Below are 15,924 nucleotides of genomic sequence, written 5' to 3'. Positions count from 1 at the left end.
AATGAATCCTGTTGGTGTTGGAAAAGAAATAATTGACTCTTCAGTTTAATTAAACTTAATTAATTTCGTTAGTTTGGTCAAATGTAGGCTACTACTACTACTGGACTGAACAAAACTGAACATCACATGATTCTACAGGAAACAGAAATAGTCTTAAATCAAAGCAATGGTACCCTCTAGAGGATAAATATATTATTGCGGAACAGCACAACAACGCGGAACTTCCTGTTCACAATCGATGTTTCTTTTAATTTCCTATTTTAAGACACGGCGCTCTTGCTTTAGTACGTTTTATAACCATAGAGTGATACAGTTGTTACTTATTTGGTGGTTTCGCATGTATTTATTACTCGTACTTCCTGGATTGTCTGTACAAGCTGCAGACATTGAAACGACGTCCTGAAATGAAAAAAAAAATCATTTTATCTGAAATGCACAATCATATCACCACAGCTGCAGGTAGTGGAGTCACACTGAATGACCTCAACTGACATCAAACGCATTGGACGTTTCCTCTGATCTCTCCCAGCATGCAACTTGTCGTTCGTCTGTTTCACTTTCACTCTTGAATTATTTGTGCTATATCGGCGTGCAGAAGACGACACGGTAAGTTGATTTTGACATAGTCCTATATGGTACGCAATTGACTCATGTTAACAATGTAAGATAACAATAGATATACCAGCCGGGGTTTTCTCAATAGGAATTCGTGACCATAAATGAATGGAAACGTGTTGCACTTCCTGCTCACCTGTCATGTTTGTGTGTAGCCATTGCCTTATTTACCCTGTGTTTGCTTAGCAGTCGTTTGATGAACTTTGCACAGTCGTGAGCTTTTGGAAAAACGAGATAGATGTTAAGAACGTGACCCCTACACCTAAGAAATGTGATGCTACATGCTCTCTCAGTGGACAAATTCAGTCCTGTCCCCAGGTTGTCCCCTGGTCCTTAGGAAATAAGATGTGTTATGTAAATAAAATGTAGGTTATGTACAATAAAGCATTTCTACACATCATCGTGCATTTATATGATCTTTGTGTTACAGGTGAAAAGGATTTCCTGCTTTCATTCTCACCATGTTACCTCTCCTGCTGCTGCTGCTGTTCCTTCCCTTCCCTTCTTCATCAGGAGCGCAGTTACCAAACCAAGGCCAAGCCAAGGCTGTCCCCATAGCCACCAATGGCCAGCCGTTCCCCTGGGAGCACATGAGACTTCCTAAAACCGTCTCCCCCCTCCACTATGACCTTACCATCCACCCCAACCTGACCACGCTCAATTTCACCGGCGTAGTTCGCATCCAGCTGGACGTGCACGAAGACACCAGCACCATCGTTCTCCATGCCAAACAGATGCAAGTATCCAATGTGCTGCTTCTTGCGCCTGAAGGTGTGAGGCCCCTCCAGGTGTTGGAGTATCCTCGTTTCCACCAGCTCGCCTTGTTGTCAGACTCGGTGCTGACCAAAGGTAGGAAGTATGAAGTTCAGCTGGAGTTTGCTGCCAACTTGTCTGACAGCTTTCACGGTTTCTACAAGAGCAGCTACCGCACCAGCAGTGGGGAGGTCCGGTAAGGGCAGGAACAACTAATATGTTTCTTTTAAAGGAGCACTATGTATCATTTTAAAATCACTGAATCAGCCTCACATTAATTCAAACACAATATATTTGGTAATGATGGCAGTGATAAATAGATTTTTTAAACTGCTACATAGCAGCTTTCATTAGTCTTTTATTATTCTTACAGCATGTTGTGTTAAACATTAAATAACTTTTATTTCACTATTATTTATTTACATATTTAGGGTTCTGGCATCCACGCAGTTTGAAGCCACCTTTGCTCGCGCAGCCTTCCCCTGTTTTGATGAGCCCGCCTTCAAAGCCAACTTCACCATACAGATGATACGAGAGCCACGCCACATTACTATATCCAACATGCCCAAGGTACACATGAATAATCAGATTACATTGTTTTAATACAAGTGAGCAATTATTACAAATAAAATCTGGTTGACAAAATCGAACTTTAATAAAGAAGCGCACAACACAGGAAAGAAGTGTTACTACTTCCCATAAGGTTCTAATCACCGTACTCTTTCTGCGACTGACACTTTTCTTTTCTTCATTTTCATCACTACACACCTGTGTTTCTCAGGTAAGGACAGTGGAGTTGCCAGGTGGCCTGCTTGAGGATCACTTCGACACCACTGTAAAAATGAGCACTTACCTGGTGGCCTACATTGTGTCTGACTTCCTGTCTGTGAGCAGGACCACGCAGCACGGTGTCAAGGTGAGGAGGACAACAGGCGCTGGCCACGCCATCATTTAGTTCTCTCACTCAGAGACTGTATTTCGGAGACATTTTCAAAATTATGTATACAGTAAACATTTGAAATTCTCACATAACAACATGCTTCCTTTGATATAACGTATATATTAAGTATTAATCTGATCTAAGCATATTGCTTGAAGATTAATACAGAGGAGTTTGTTCTGTACTGTGATTCCCATCAGATTTCAATCTACGCTGTACCTGAGAGGATCAACCAGACAGCGTTTGCGCTGGATGCTGCTGTTAAGCTGTTGGACTTCTATGATGACTATTTTGATATTCCTTACCCGCTTCCCAAACAGGGTCAGTGGAAATGTTATTACCATGTTATTAAGACGTAGCCACTGCAGTATTTATTTTGTAAAACGTTTTGTAAAGATTAAGTTTGCTGTTTTGACTCACGAAGAACTAACTGAATTAGTCAGAGTTTTATGTTGTAATGTACATATTTTTACAGTACTTAGTAACTTTGCAAGTGCTCTGTGCCCTGACTAGATTAAACATATGTCCATTTTTTTTTTTTTTACATTAAACACTTTGACATTAAAACAGCAATACCTATAGAAATAATTAACACCCAAAAAATAATTTTCAGAGGAGAATTGAAGAGACACCTAGTTGGACCAGCAGGTGACATGAATGTACCACATTTATTTGTATTTATGTGCTTGCTGTTGTTCCTTGCAGACCTGGCTGCTATCCCTGACTTCCAGTCAGGTGCGATGGAGAACTGGGGTCTGACCACTTACAGGGAGACGGGCCTGCTCTTTGACCCTGACAAGTCCTCAGCCTCAGACAAACTGGGTATCACCAAGGTCATCGCCCATGAGCTTGCACACCAGGTAGCCGGCCTGCATGTTTTTGAAAAAAAGAAAGAAAATAGTCAATGTTCATCATTCTGTTCAAGAACAATTGCTTCACTTTAACGGGCCGATTATGGATTGAAGTTGGAAGACGCAGTCTCATGCTACAAGCTGAGGCTAAATGTCAGCACGTTACAGATCTGTCACATCCAGAGTCTTTAGTGCAGTTTAACAGGACCAGACGTGAGGATGCATTTGTATTTTAAACACTGTTCCTGCACGTGAAGCTGTTCTCACATGTTCTCCTGCCTGTCCAGTGGTTCGGGAACCTGGTGACGATGGAGTGGTGGAATGACCTGTGGCTCAACGAGGGTTTCGCCAAGTTCATGGAGTTCATTTCTCTCGACATCACCTACCCAGAGCTGCATGTGGTGAGAGCCGAGTACAGGGAACTGACTGTGTCTTAATTATAACATGTAAATTATCCTGATCTTGATCCTCTCATTTGCTGTGTATCTCTATTTCTGTCTCTGTTTCTAATTAAATTCATAAATTGTTTACTGTCATAACAAAAAAAGATATTAATGGTACTGTGTAGTATTAAAGTATAGTACTGTACATTAGCTGAATAACTCACATATAAGCTGCCTCAAACTACAGTATTTCTAGTTTATGTTGACATTGCCATGGGTGTGTTACTGTAAACACACTTTCTTTCTCCCAGGATGACTTCTTCTTGGGGAAATGTTTTGAGGCCATGGAGGTAGACTCCCTCAGCTCCTCTCACCCAGTCTCCACCCACGTGGAAAACCCCACGCAGATCCAGGAGATGTTCGACGATGTGTCATATGACAAGGTCAGCCTCCATGTGTCCAACCATTTGGTGTTGATGCATGTGGATGATGGAACTGTTGAAACAATTATCTGGGGGAAAGTAGACTCATCAAAAGTAATTTTCCTTAAATCATAATGAGTTATTCTAAAAGCATAACCCAAACTGCAAAACAAAACATTAAAATATAGGTGAGATATTCACAGCGGAAACAACAGAAAGGTTTTAGATTTTAGACATACTATTCAGCATTTCTGTGTTTTTGGTTTTTGTAGGGAGCATGTATTCTGAATATGCTGCGGGACTTCCTGACTCCTGAGGTCTTTGAGATTGGCATCATCCGATACCTCAAGCGCTACAGCTACCAAAACACTGTCAACAGTCACCTGTGGGAGAGCCTGACTGATGTGAGTGATGTGGTTCTCACTTAACTTTATCTCGGTAGTTAATATGGCCTGTCTCAGTTATCTGTTGTGACACTAAAAAAAACATCAGTGTTACCTGTTTTTTAACTTGTGATGCAAATCTTGTTTGGAGGACAAATTAGCAATATTTATTTTACATATTTAGCTGACGCTTTTATCCAAAGCGACTTACTATTGCTAAATATGTCAGAGTTAGCACGCCTCTGGCTCAGGGAAACAATGGTGGATGGGTCACAGTGGGGGATTGAACCCAGGTCTCTTACACCAAAGGCATGTGTCTTATCCACTACGCCATCACCACTATTTTCCTCCTTATGTAACCTCCAAGTATCACTAGAATGGTTGTGAATACATCATTTGGGACCTGGTGTTTTTAAGATTGTGTGCTCAATGTGTCTTCACTGTTATGATTCTCTGCTAAAATTTTATGCGCCTCCCCACCAGATCTGCAACTCAGATGATCTGGACGAAGGCCAAAAGAAACACAAAGAATTCTGCTCCAAGCGTGACCTCCAGTCTGGAGCCTCTGTAAGTCTTCATGCTTTGCAACAACCAGGTTCAACAAAGCACTCTGACCGAGCAAAGAGACTTAAGCTCAGCAAGCATGATTAATCAAAGTGGAATTTCACCCGTGTCATATTTATGGTTCTCAGTATTTTTTACTATTATACATACATACTTTGCTACTTACTACACAAATACAGTATTTTTGTATTTCTATAGTGTCCATTGCACAACGCCACAAATCTGTCACTGTTTATTATGATACATAATTTATCTAAATGTGTTATGTGTGTACGTAATGCAGAAATGGTATTCTGGTGATGAGCTGGATGTCAAAGCCATCATGGACACCTGGACGCTGCAGGAGGGTTTCCCACTGGTCACTGTGGAGGTCAGAGGTCGCGAGGTCAGGCTCAGTCAGGAGCGGTACCTGAAGACAGACGACACCTCCCTCACTGAAGGGTAAAATGTTAGAAGATGAGTGTAAAGTATCAGTTGTTGATCCCCCTTCCCGCATTTGAAATATATTTTAAAGCCACGGTGTCATTCTTTATGCTACCACCAGATAGTGACAAAGGAAGGAATTTTGAAATACAACAGACATGTCGTATCTTAAATTAAAAAATCCATCATTTTATAGCTAAATCGCCGCATCATTTGTTGCAACTTCTGGCTTACAAAAACACAAAAGTGCAGTTTTCTAAACAGTTCCTTTTGGGGATAATAATGTAATTGTGTAGTGGTTTTTGAAGCACGCAGTGAAAAGTGTGTCATCTTCTTTCACTAAATATATAGTTTCAGTAATTGTTACATTTTATTTCCACAATGATTTTAAGTGTATCGTCTTAAACAGTGTGATAATGTATTGTTTATTAATTCATTTTCATTTGTGTTGACAGATTCCACTGGCAGATCCCGCTGACCTACATGACCAGCGCCTCCAACACCATCCACCGCTTCCTACTGAAGACCAAGACTGGTGCGTGTGTTGCTCAGTGTGATGAGGATGATTTTTAGATGGCTATATTTATGTCCTTTATCCACATACATACAATTTGAATTCTACAAGTCACCTCAAAGCTTCTCTTCACTCCTCTCTGCAGATGTCCTGTACCTGCCGGAGGAGGTGGACTGGGTGAAGTTCAATGTGGACATGAGCGGCTACTACATGGTCCACTACGCAGGCGAAGGGTGGAACTCTATTATCAAACTGCTGCTACACAACCACACAGCCCTGACCAGCAACGACCGTGCCAGCCTCATCCACAACGTCTTCCAGTTGGTCAGGTCAGTTTAAAGATCTGATAATGACAGTTGAATGTGCCGTTTGTCCTGCATCACACTATAACCAGTTTAAGTGAAGGAATCTGATTGGCTCCAAGTAAAATTTTAATCAAGCTGACAATTCCCATAAAGAACATTTAGCCAAACACCAGCATATAATTCAGCATCTTTATTTACTTACTACCTGAAACTGGTGTGTGGGTTTTCAAAATTGATTGGTTGATTGGTTTTAATCAACCATTTTTAAGCTTTTAACCTAAAAAATATTGTATGTGTGTTGCAGTATAGGGAAGGTGAGGCTGGACACGGCTCTGGAGCTGTCTCTGTACCTGTCCAAAGAGACTGAGATCATGGCCGTGACTCAGGGCTTTGGAGAGCTCGTGCCTCTCTACAAACTGATGGAGAAGAGAGACATGCCTGCTCTGGAGAACCAGATGAAGGTTAGCGAAGGCAGCGTTTATGGCACATCAGAAAACTGACAGTATGTCAGTAAAATGCATGTATGCGGTCTGCCTTAAGGTTGAACCTGTTCATATTGCTACACAGGGTTTGGGACACTTCATCAATTGATTATTTTGTCTGTAAAACAAACCCACAGTCAAAAAACCATGAATGTAAAGCTGAAGTCATATTTCTGGTTCATAAATTTCTTAATGGAAATTACAATATTAAAAATAGTAATTTCTTCATTATCTGTCTTTCTAAAAGTGAACTTTTAAAAACTGTTTACTTACATCCAACCAATCCAATCTATTTATAGTAAAACCTTTATCTATAAACTGCTAAAACGGTTAATCAGTTGGCAAAATCTCAATTGATACATGGTCAGCATGTCAGATTTATACACTGACTACATGTGTTTCTCAGGGCTACATCGTGGATCTGTTCCGGGGACTGATTGATCGTCAGGAATGGACTGACTCTGGATCAGTGTCTGAGCGAATGTTAAGGAGTTACCTGATTCTGTTCGCCTGCGTCAGGAACTACGCTCCATGTTTGACCAAAGCCACCCAGCTCTTTAACAAGTGGAAGGACTCGGATGGCACCATGAGGTCAGGGATCATAGTCCTAAAAAGCACGCCTTTAGATATTTGTCCACAAATACTTCCTGTAGTCAGAGCTGCACTTTTAATATTGATAAGCAATCATACGTAGAGATGTTTTCAGTTAATTGTTACTGAACTGAAAGTCTTCTCTGTTTTTCAGCCTGCCTGTCGACGTCACCATGGCAGTGTTTGTGATTGGAGCTCGAACACCAGAGGGGTGGAACTTCCTGTTTGAAAAGTACCGCCATTCCTTGCAGTTGTCTGTGAAAAGCCGTATGAAGGTTGCAATGGCCGTCAGCCCACTGCAGGACAAGCTCAAGTGGTGGGTACATTATATCACACTTCTACAAGCATTATCTTTCCCATTCTTTTTACACTCTCCAACTCCCTACTCTCTGCTATCTCCCCCTGGGTTTCTTAATTCCCATTTCTTTCTGCCCTTTCAGTATCCTCGTTCTTCTTGTCTTCCGCTCTATTTCGCTCTACCCTTTCATTTTACGCTTATGTCTGTCTGCAGGATGATGGAGCAGAGCCTCCACGGTGAGGTGATGAAGACTCAGGACCTACCAGATGTGGTCGTCTCTGTCAGCAAGAACCCCCATGGCTACAAGCTGGCCTGGGACTTCCTCCGGGCCAACTGGCACACCATGATCAAGAAGTCAGTCAGCACCACCATGCATATACTATACATTCCTCTCTAATTTTCACACAAGATTTGCATCTATTGGTACTCCAAGAATGCTTCATGTTTATAAAATACTTGTTAAATCAAGCTTCCCTGCAGACAAGTCATACACATGCTTCTAAATTTCAGTATTTATATACACTTAACAATTGAGTGTTTTTCAGTGTTTCATGTTATAAGAAAGACTCAAATGGGCTACCCTCAAGATTCTAAACGAGTCAGTAAAATATCTTTTTTTGAAAACAATGAAACTTTGGTTTTGTGTGTCTGTTTACTTTGATGCCATAGATTTGACTTGGGCTCCAACACTATATCACACATGGTGACTGGGGTGACCAACCAGTATTCTACCAGGGAGATGCTGGATGAGGTAAGCAAGGATGTGTGTCCATTATAGACCACTCCTTTGGGTTTCTATTACTTATGTCTGTCTATGGAAAGAACCTGGCCTAAGTTTTTCATTTGAAATGTATCTCATTATTTATCTGTCTAAATAAGAGTAAAATCCACATTTCATCTACAGTCTTTCCTTTTTTTTCTGTATTTAAGTTCCTAATTTAAATGAAATGCTCAAAAACAATGAAAATACTAATTCAAATGGGAACAGTAATTACTAGCCATGAACAGCTGTTTGTGAATTGATTTATTGATCCCTGGGTTTTGTAACTTCACATTCTGACTACTAACAAAAAGAGGGCATTCTAAGTAACTAAATACAATGTGTTCATCAGAATTTGTCACTGTATTCTGACTACACAAAATTAACCTCTCTCTCTAGGTTAGCTTTTTTCATTTCATGAATTGGTGGAAGTTATGTCAAATATTGGATATGTTTTTAAGTCTACCTACACCGTATGCACTCAGGTACGAAACTTCTTTGGCTCCCTGACCGAGGAGACGGGCTCAGAGATGAGGTGTATCCGGCAGACCTACGAGACCATAGAGGATAACATCCGTTGGATGGACACCAATCTTTCCGTGCTCCAGGCCTGGTTGGACAAACACACCCGCAGAGCCGTGCATGACGATTTGTAGCTTCAGGGGAAACAAAAAAGTATGTCGCTAAAGGCAGAAACTACAAGAGGTGTGGATGCGAGTCGCAAGACTTGGACCATCTCTTGAAATTCAACTTTGATTTTAACACCAATGACTCTTGACTTACATTCGCTAAACATAAAGATAAAAAAAAAACATAACCAGCAAATGAAGACTTGATCCTGTGTGGGGACATTTTCAATATGTATGAGGATTCCTGTGTGAAACCTGTTTTTGTGAAGTACATTTTCATTCATGTTGCATTATCCCAACAGAAAGCAACAGCAAGAAAATTGTACAGTGTTGTACAAATACTAAATATACTTTTTTTTTTTTTATATTAATGTACCAGACTACTCCTCCTCATCTGAAGTTATCCTAATGCACTTGTTAGATTTATGCACTGTGTAAGGGTTGTTAAACCACAACTGACCTGAATATGTGTAAAATTCAAAAGCACACTGCTGTAAAATCAAATCATATACAGTTTTTGCATTGTTTGCTTGAATTTCCAATATTGGAACCTAATTATGAATTCTGACACCACTGGTCCTTCTTGGTTTTTTTACTTTTTTGAAATTCTCTTAGATGACAAAAGAAAGTGCGCTATAGATAAGAAGTTACAAAAAAAAGTTTATTCAACAACGCAGTAGTGTTTTATGCTACTGCAAAATTCCTTTTCTGTAAGACAGGATTCAAAGCAATTCTGTTATTTTGTAAGGAGAATGGTTAAATTATATTTTGGACAAATAAAGTTAATTTGACTTAATTTTCATTTGTATTTCTATTATTATATGTATTCCATTATTGTTAGTACAGTAATATTGGTAATCTTTGGATGTTAAGCCCTGGGAGTTATATGGATGTAACCTTTGTACCTTTTCACTCCTCTGATATGATGAGCAGGTCATACACTTTGCCAGCAGTAAAGATTACATTTAGGTAATTTTACAGCCATTTAGTTCACCGGTGTTTCTATTCAGCCACACATGCCCACACTTGCACAGTATAAAACGGAACTAGAGCAGGTAGTAGAACTATTCAAGGAGTATTTGTCTTTAAAAGGAAACTCCAATAAGATCACTTTACTTGTCAAGGGCAGTGTTATTTGGCCTGTGACAGAGGTGCATAATGTATTCTGGTGCTCCAAAGGACATTTCTCAAATAACCTCTGGTGATGTCATCAGGGGGTTATCTGGGCTTGGATTTGTAGAACAGACAGCCTTCTTGACAAACAGGGATGGTGTTTGGAGTTTGTAAGACATGGGGGTTGAGTTGGTAAATGTAGGATGCAGGTGTGTTGGAGCTTGACCCATACCAAAGAACTTACTATACTCTTTGCCCATAACTCAGGCTATCTAAATCCTGACAGCTCCTCTGTGTCAGTCTTTTGCAAGTAACCCCACTTTAAATCTGATCCAGTCACCATCATCCTGGTTCAAGCCCCTGTGAAAAACAATGCCTGAAATGAAAGAAAAACGCATGTGGGTTCACACGTGCTTTACAAGTGCTTTGGCAGCTGTCTAAAATAAAAGAAGAAGGGTGTCTTCACCTCTTGCTTGGACTCTGGAACACCAGTACTGACTATACTCATGTAAACACAACGGGACCTCAAGATAAAGGCACTCTTCACTTGGGAAACAGGCTTGAAGTCTTCTTTCTCCCTCCCTTGATTGCTTTTTCAGGAGTTTTAATATTTCCTTGCGCAGAAGGATGCGGCTTCTTTATATCTTCTAATGCTACCATAAATCCTTCTGACGAGCCTTTAGCACAAACTGATAAAACACACAGTCCAACTGATAAAACACATATGTGTATTAGCTAAACACAAGCTTAAACATACTTCGGTTCTTAAGGTGCTGGGGCTTATATATACCACTGGGCTGGTGTTCATTGCCACGCCATGTACACACATACACACACCTCCCCCCCATCAACACACCCGCAATAGAAACTGCACTCTGCTCCAGTGAGTTTTCTCTCCCAGTCAAACACCTGGAAAGGAAAGCCGTCTCTGGCCTGGAGGTAAGAGTCTGAAGTTTATCCTTTTGCTTTCTGTTACTGATCAAATTCTGTCTTATTATGAAGTAGGCCTATCTCAAAGTAAACATATTTGCAGCTGCTTATTTGTTTAGTCGGTATTTACAGACTTGACCCCTGTTCCAATGTGCTTGCTGATCATGTATTGTGAATTTTGACCTCACATACCTATCGTGATCTTTGTGGTCTTTTGTTTGCTTGTGCGTAATAATTCACTCTGAATGTAAAAAGTGGAATTGTTAGACCACCTCAAAATCTGTATGTCCTGGGAGTAGGATCCCTCCGCTGTTGCTCTTCTCAGAGTTTCTTAAATTTTTCTCCAGCTTAAAGGCTTGAAATGTAGTTTTTCCTGAACCGAGGGTCTACAGAGGGCGTTGTATACTACACAAATTGTACATACAAATTTATTTATATAGCACTATGTGATTTGTGATATAGCACTATATAAATAAATTTGACTTCACTCCAAGTTCAAGTGATGAAAGGTCAAAGTTCAGTTAATTTTGATCAAGATTTATCACCTTTGGTAGCAAATATCAAAATATCTTGCAAAACCTGTGATACATTTCACTAAGCCACGACCAAGCGGCAGAATTTGACCAGCTGGGAGTGAGAACATGTTCATAGAGTTACCTGCGGCAAACCTGCTTAAATTTAGTCTCAGCATCAGGCTCCTGTAGGGACACATAAGATCTGTGTCTGGAACAGTTTTTGGGCTGTTAATCTGAGTCTGTTGATATGAATGACAGGAACAGTCATTTACTTGTGATTCAAGGGTGTTTTTCTATGTGCTATAATATATCTGTTGAACAGTATGAGAGGGACAATATGTCCCTGATTGCTGACCTGATCAGTAAATTTGTACTGTCCTATTAAAAACAAATGCATCTCCAAAACAACAACTTTTCATGAACCAAAAACAGTGCTTTTCTCAGCTTTGTGGCAATGTATTTTCCAGGTAATGTAATGGGTTTTTAAAAGGTCTGCATAGGGTTAGGAGAATCTTTTCAACCCAGTTTATCTGATAAATTAAAAAATCAAGGCAGGTTTGTTGTCCTTTGAAACTGTGTTACACTAAATAATATTTAGACCACATCTTGTGCTGTGTCAGACTTTGATATTGATGACCTCCTTACCTCAACATCCTGTTGATTTGTTTCCATCTTTGCATAATAGTTACAATAACCATTGTAGATAGACTGAATGACTGTAAACCTTACGAGGTTACTGCTTATAAAATGTTCTCCTGTAAGAGACGTGCTTCTATAATCTCTATATTATCTCTCCACCCACGGAACGGCAATAAAATAGTCTTGGATCATGGTGTCTTGGAAAACATTTATGGGTCTTAAGTTCAAAGTATACTTTCTACTGATCCAAAATGAAAAAAAAAAACTGTTTAACAGGACATCAACATAGGCTCACCATAAAGTAATCCGACAAGGCAAGCATGTTAAAATCTATGAAGTTGTAGCAGTTCCTCATTCATACATGTTTGTTGCTATTTATTTTTTTCCTCTGGGTTGATTAGAGGATCATTGAGATCACCTGTTGCACAGGGTGCAAGGCAGCTTGGTGATTCCCCTCTTGGCCAATCAGGGTGCCTATGTATAGTCTTACATACAGGGGAACGGAATTTTGTTTCACTTAGACGTCAGTGCCATAGAGAACAATAAATAAATAAGTAATGGCCAATATACATTTTCTCCCATGTCCAAAAATTCACGTCCTTTTTATTGTTGTATCCCATTTGAGTTGCTGCTCTTGCCTGTAGTGTCAGACACAACAGAAACACTGTTTGTGGTCTGCATGAGGCACGCGCCGCCATCTTCTGAAGGGCCATATCCTATTCTGGAGTGATCATAGAACACCTTAGTGTCTGAACCAGAGCACTCGGTGGTGTAATTTGAGTTTCCTTGCCTTACAATTATCTTCTGCCTGCAGGCTTCCTTATTTATGTTTATTGGTTTGTTTTCATTCAAACCCATTACCCAATTTCTTTACCTTTTTGATGGAGCATTTGTTTGTTATTGAAGAGGCATCAAGCTCCTTTCCCCTGACCTGAGATCTGTGGGATCAGTACCATCACAATGTTAAGCAGCTATAGAGGGATAAAGTGTTTTTAGAGAAATAGAGCATTCACTTGATGGTTAAATTAATATGCAATGTTTTGTCTGTTTCCCCTTCAGGTTTGTGCTTTACTTTGACTCCGCTTCCATATTGGTCCATCAAGAGTTTATCCACACAGTTCTAAGAATGACAACCTTTTACATTCCCGTTCTAGAGTAAGACACATTTCTTTTTATCTACAAGTTTCTGGGGTAATTAATTCAACCCTTTTTTGTTGACATTGGCTTTTCGTCCTCATTGAGTGGTCCCTTAGACCCATCAGCTATATGTACTGAATCTACAGTGGTTGTATAAACTTTCAAACATCAAGGACCCCTAAACTGACACAAAATAAACCACGGACCCCCATTTGATAAGATTTTGTCCTAAGGTTTTTGCTTTTAGATGTTTTATTACAGAGTGTATGAAATCCATGACCCAAAGAAGCCATACATTCTGTTATTACTTATGGATGAAATTATTATTCCCCTTATTGCTGAGGACCCCCTGGAACCTCCTCAAGGAACCCGTACCCCACTTTGAGAACCACTGCTTTATAATATTGATAATAATTGAAAATTTCTGGCCTTATTAAAACAGACCAGTATGAAAGTGCTAACCTTGCCCTTTACCACAAACTGAGCTTCTACTATTGATGGAGGTGATGAAATATGGAAATGGCCATAACGCATTGTATTTACTTCAAATAGGGACATATTTCACATTTCATATGTGATATGAGCTATGTGTACAAATACAGTGTTCTTTTTCTTTGCCTAAAAGTCACTCAGAGAGAAATAAATGTGCAGTTTGTTATACTAAATAGTGATACTACTTATAGTTGGGATCAGTCAAACCCTATAGAGGTCTAAATCTGTGTTATACCTCTTATGAACAAACTAACTAAATAACAGAAATTCAAATTAACTTGAATTTGGGAGGGCTTGTGTTCAAAATCTAAAGTACTTCTCATAAAATCAAGAAGCTTCATTACAATTTACATCAATAATACAGCAATAATGTATTTATAAATACAAATGGATTTGGACAGAGTAAAGCCATACAGTGTGTGTGTGTGTGTGTGTGTGTGTGTGTGTGTGTGTGAGAGAGAGAGAGAATGCGTGTGAATCTGCACTGCTGTTTGTTGCATTCTAGTTAAATTTATTTTCATTTTTATTATGAAGAACATTCATTCATATTTGTCTACTTTCACTTCTCCCTCTCTCCCTCTGTTTCCTCTCACTTTTCCATCTTCATTGGTACACCTTCTTCATTCTCTCTTGTCTTTCCTATTCTAATCCCATTCTATCATTTCCCACACTCTCTATCTTCCTCTGTTTTGCACCCATCTCAATCTTTACCACCCATCTCCTCCTCTTCCTCTTCGAGGATCTTCCTGGGCGTCCTAGGCATCAGCCTCTCCATCATGTTCTGTGCCACCTTCTGCAGAGCGTGCAATCGCTTAAGGGAGCAGGAGATAGAAAGGGAGGCGTGGAGACGCAGTGAGCAGGACGGACATCCTCGTTCTATATATTTCATCCCATTCCCCCGTAGCATGTCACAGCAGGACAGTGAAGACAACCACAGGGTGCCTCAACACAGCCAGGACCTCCACACACCCCCACGATACAGCACTTCAGTCTACTGTGGGCCCCCACCTTCATACAATGAGGTGATTCTGGAACAAAACCACTCAATGACAGATTAAAACTGAAACCTTTACTAGCCAGACCAGGGTTCATTATTTCATGTCCCATTATGTCTTAAGCATTTACCGTCCCTAATATCTCAATTTTTTTTCTTTCTGTTTTTTCAGCTAGGATTTAAGACTGATGATCTTCCCCCTGCTTATGCAGAATATAACACTCCTGTGTGTCCCATCACACCTTCACCTCACATAGACATGGTTTAGCCACAAACACAGTCACAACCATAAGCCAGGACCATCACACTGTGCCTCTGTTGAGGTTATGGACAGTCTTGATTATTGAACTGCCTCATGGATGTGAGCTGACACTGGAGTTGATAATGTTTTAAAGATTCTTATTATATTTGAATTGTTTTTTTTTTTTGTTGTGGTAATGAATGTGATGACTGCCCAGAGGGTATGAAAGCTGCAGAGATGGCACCGGGTTTGAAGCTATCAACACCATGAGTATACAGCACATTGTCTGAGCCACTAAGAGCACTTAGGAGCTGAAATAGATTTTATTCCTATATAACAACTGTTGAAATGGAATATGTGCATCATTTCTCCACTTGCTTTTATAATCTCCAACAAGGAGGTAATGCTTTTGGTCTTGGTCCTTTGTTGGCATGTCTGTCTGTTTTTTCATTAGCAGGATATCCTTCAAATATACGTATATACATGTAGCATGATGAATTTAAATGGCCTTAACTCAGTGTTTATGAGTCACTTGATTTCCTAGACAGGATGTAGATATTTGCAAAAATTCGTGGTCAATATCATCTACTCAGGAAACTATCACTATGTGTATTATAATGCAGATCCCAATCCAGATGCTGATTGAAAATATCAAAATGTTTCATCAAAATTACAAGATTAGAAGATTCTTCAGCCTTAGGGAAGCATTATTGCTCTCTGAGTCCTTTGTAATTTACACTGTGTATATTATGTAAATTATCAGTAAAGTTATATACTGAACTGAGTAGCAGCCTTGAAACAAAATCAAATGTATTCACGTTGCATTCAAACCAAGTAGGAACACCTATCAGAAAGACTTGATGGCCCAAAGCAACAACTTGTTCTCAAGTAACCAAACTTGAGTGACGTTTTCTGTATTTCTGTATTCTGGGTTTAATAATGTTAATAAT

The 15,924-nt window shown here is 39.8% G+C and overlaps 2 protein-coding genes across 2 annotated transcripts; both read left to right on the top strand.

Moving 5' to 3' along the window:
• The first annotated feature begins 207 nt into the window (after positions 1-207).
• On the top strand, positions 208-9,709 carry erap1b (endoplasmic reticulum aminopeptidase 1b). Its single transcript, XM_046035683.1, has 19 exons — positions 208-606; positions 1,046-1,564; positions 1,800-1,938; positions 2,150-2,284; positions 2,509-2,629; positions 3,014-3,168; positions 3,447-3,560; positions 3,854-3,985; positions 4,237-4,368; positions 4,831-4,914; positions 5,195-5,352; positions 5,790-5,869; positions 5,994-6,177; positions 6,458-6,614; positions 7,042-7,226; positions 7,381-7,542; positions 7,738-7,878; positions 8,194-8,275; positions 8,770-9,709. The coding sequence occupies exons 2-19, from the start codon at positions 1,077-1,079 to the stop codon at positions 8,938-8,940; spliced, it is 2,820 nt and encodes a 939-aa protein (XP_045891639.1). The 5' UTR covers positions 208-606; positions 1,046-1,076; the 3' UTR covers positions 8,941-9,709.
• Positions 9,710-10,920: 1,211 nt separating this feature from the next.
• On the top strand, positions 10,921-15,093 carry si:dkey-283b1.6. The gene is made up of 3 exons (XM_046035684.1): positions 10,921-10,965; positions 14,479-14,761; positions 14,906-15,093. The coding sequence occupies exons 2-3, from the start codon at positions 14,516-14,518 to the stop codon at positions 14,999-15,001; spliced, it is 342 nt and encodes a 113-aa protein (XP_045891640.1). The 5' UTR covers positions 10,921-10,965; positions 14,479-14,515; the 3' UTR covers positions 15,002-15,093.
• Positions 15,094-15,924: the final 831 nt, after the last annotated feature.

The sequence above is a fragment of the Micropterus dolomieu genome, linkage group LG21, assembly GCF_021292245.1.
Source record: "Micropterus dolomieu isolate WLL.071019.BEF.003 ecotype Adirondacks linkage group LG21, ASM2129224v1, whole genome shotgun sequence".
Lineage (NCBI taxonomy): Eukaryota > Metazoa > Chordata > Actinopteri > Centrarchiformes > Centrarchidae > Micropterus > Micropterus dolomieu.
Note: the sequence above shows the minus strand (reverse complement) of the source record. Positions and strands in the feature narration are given on the sequence as shown.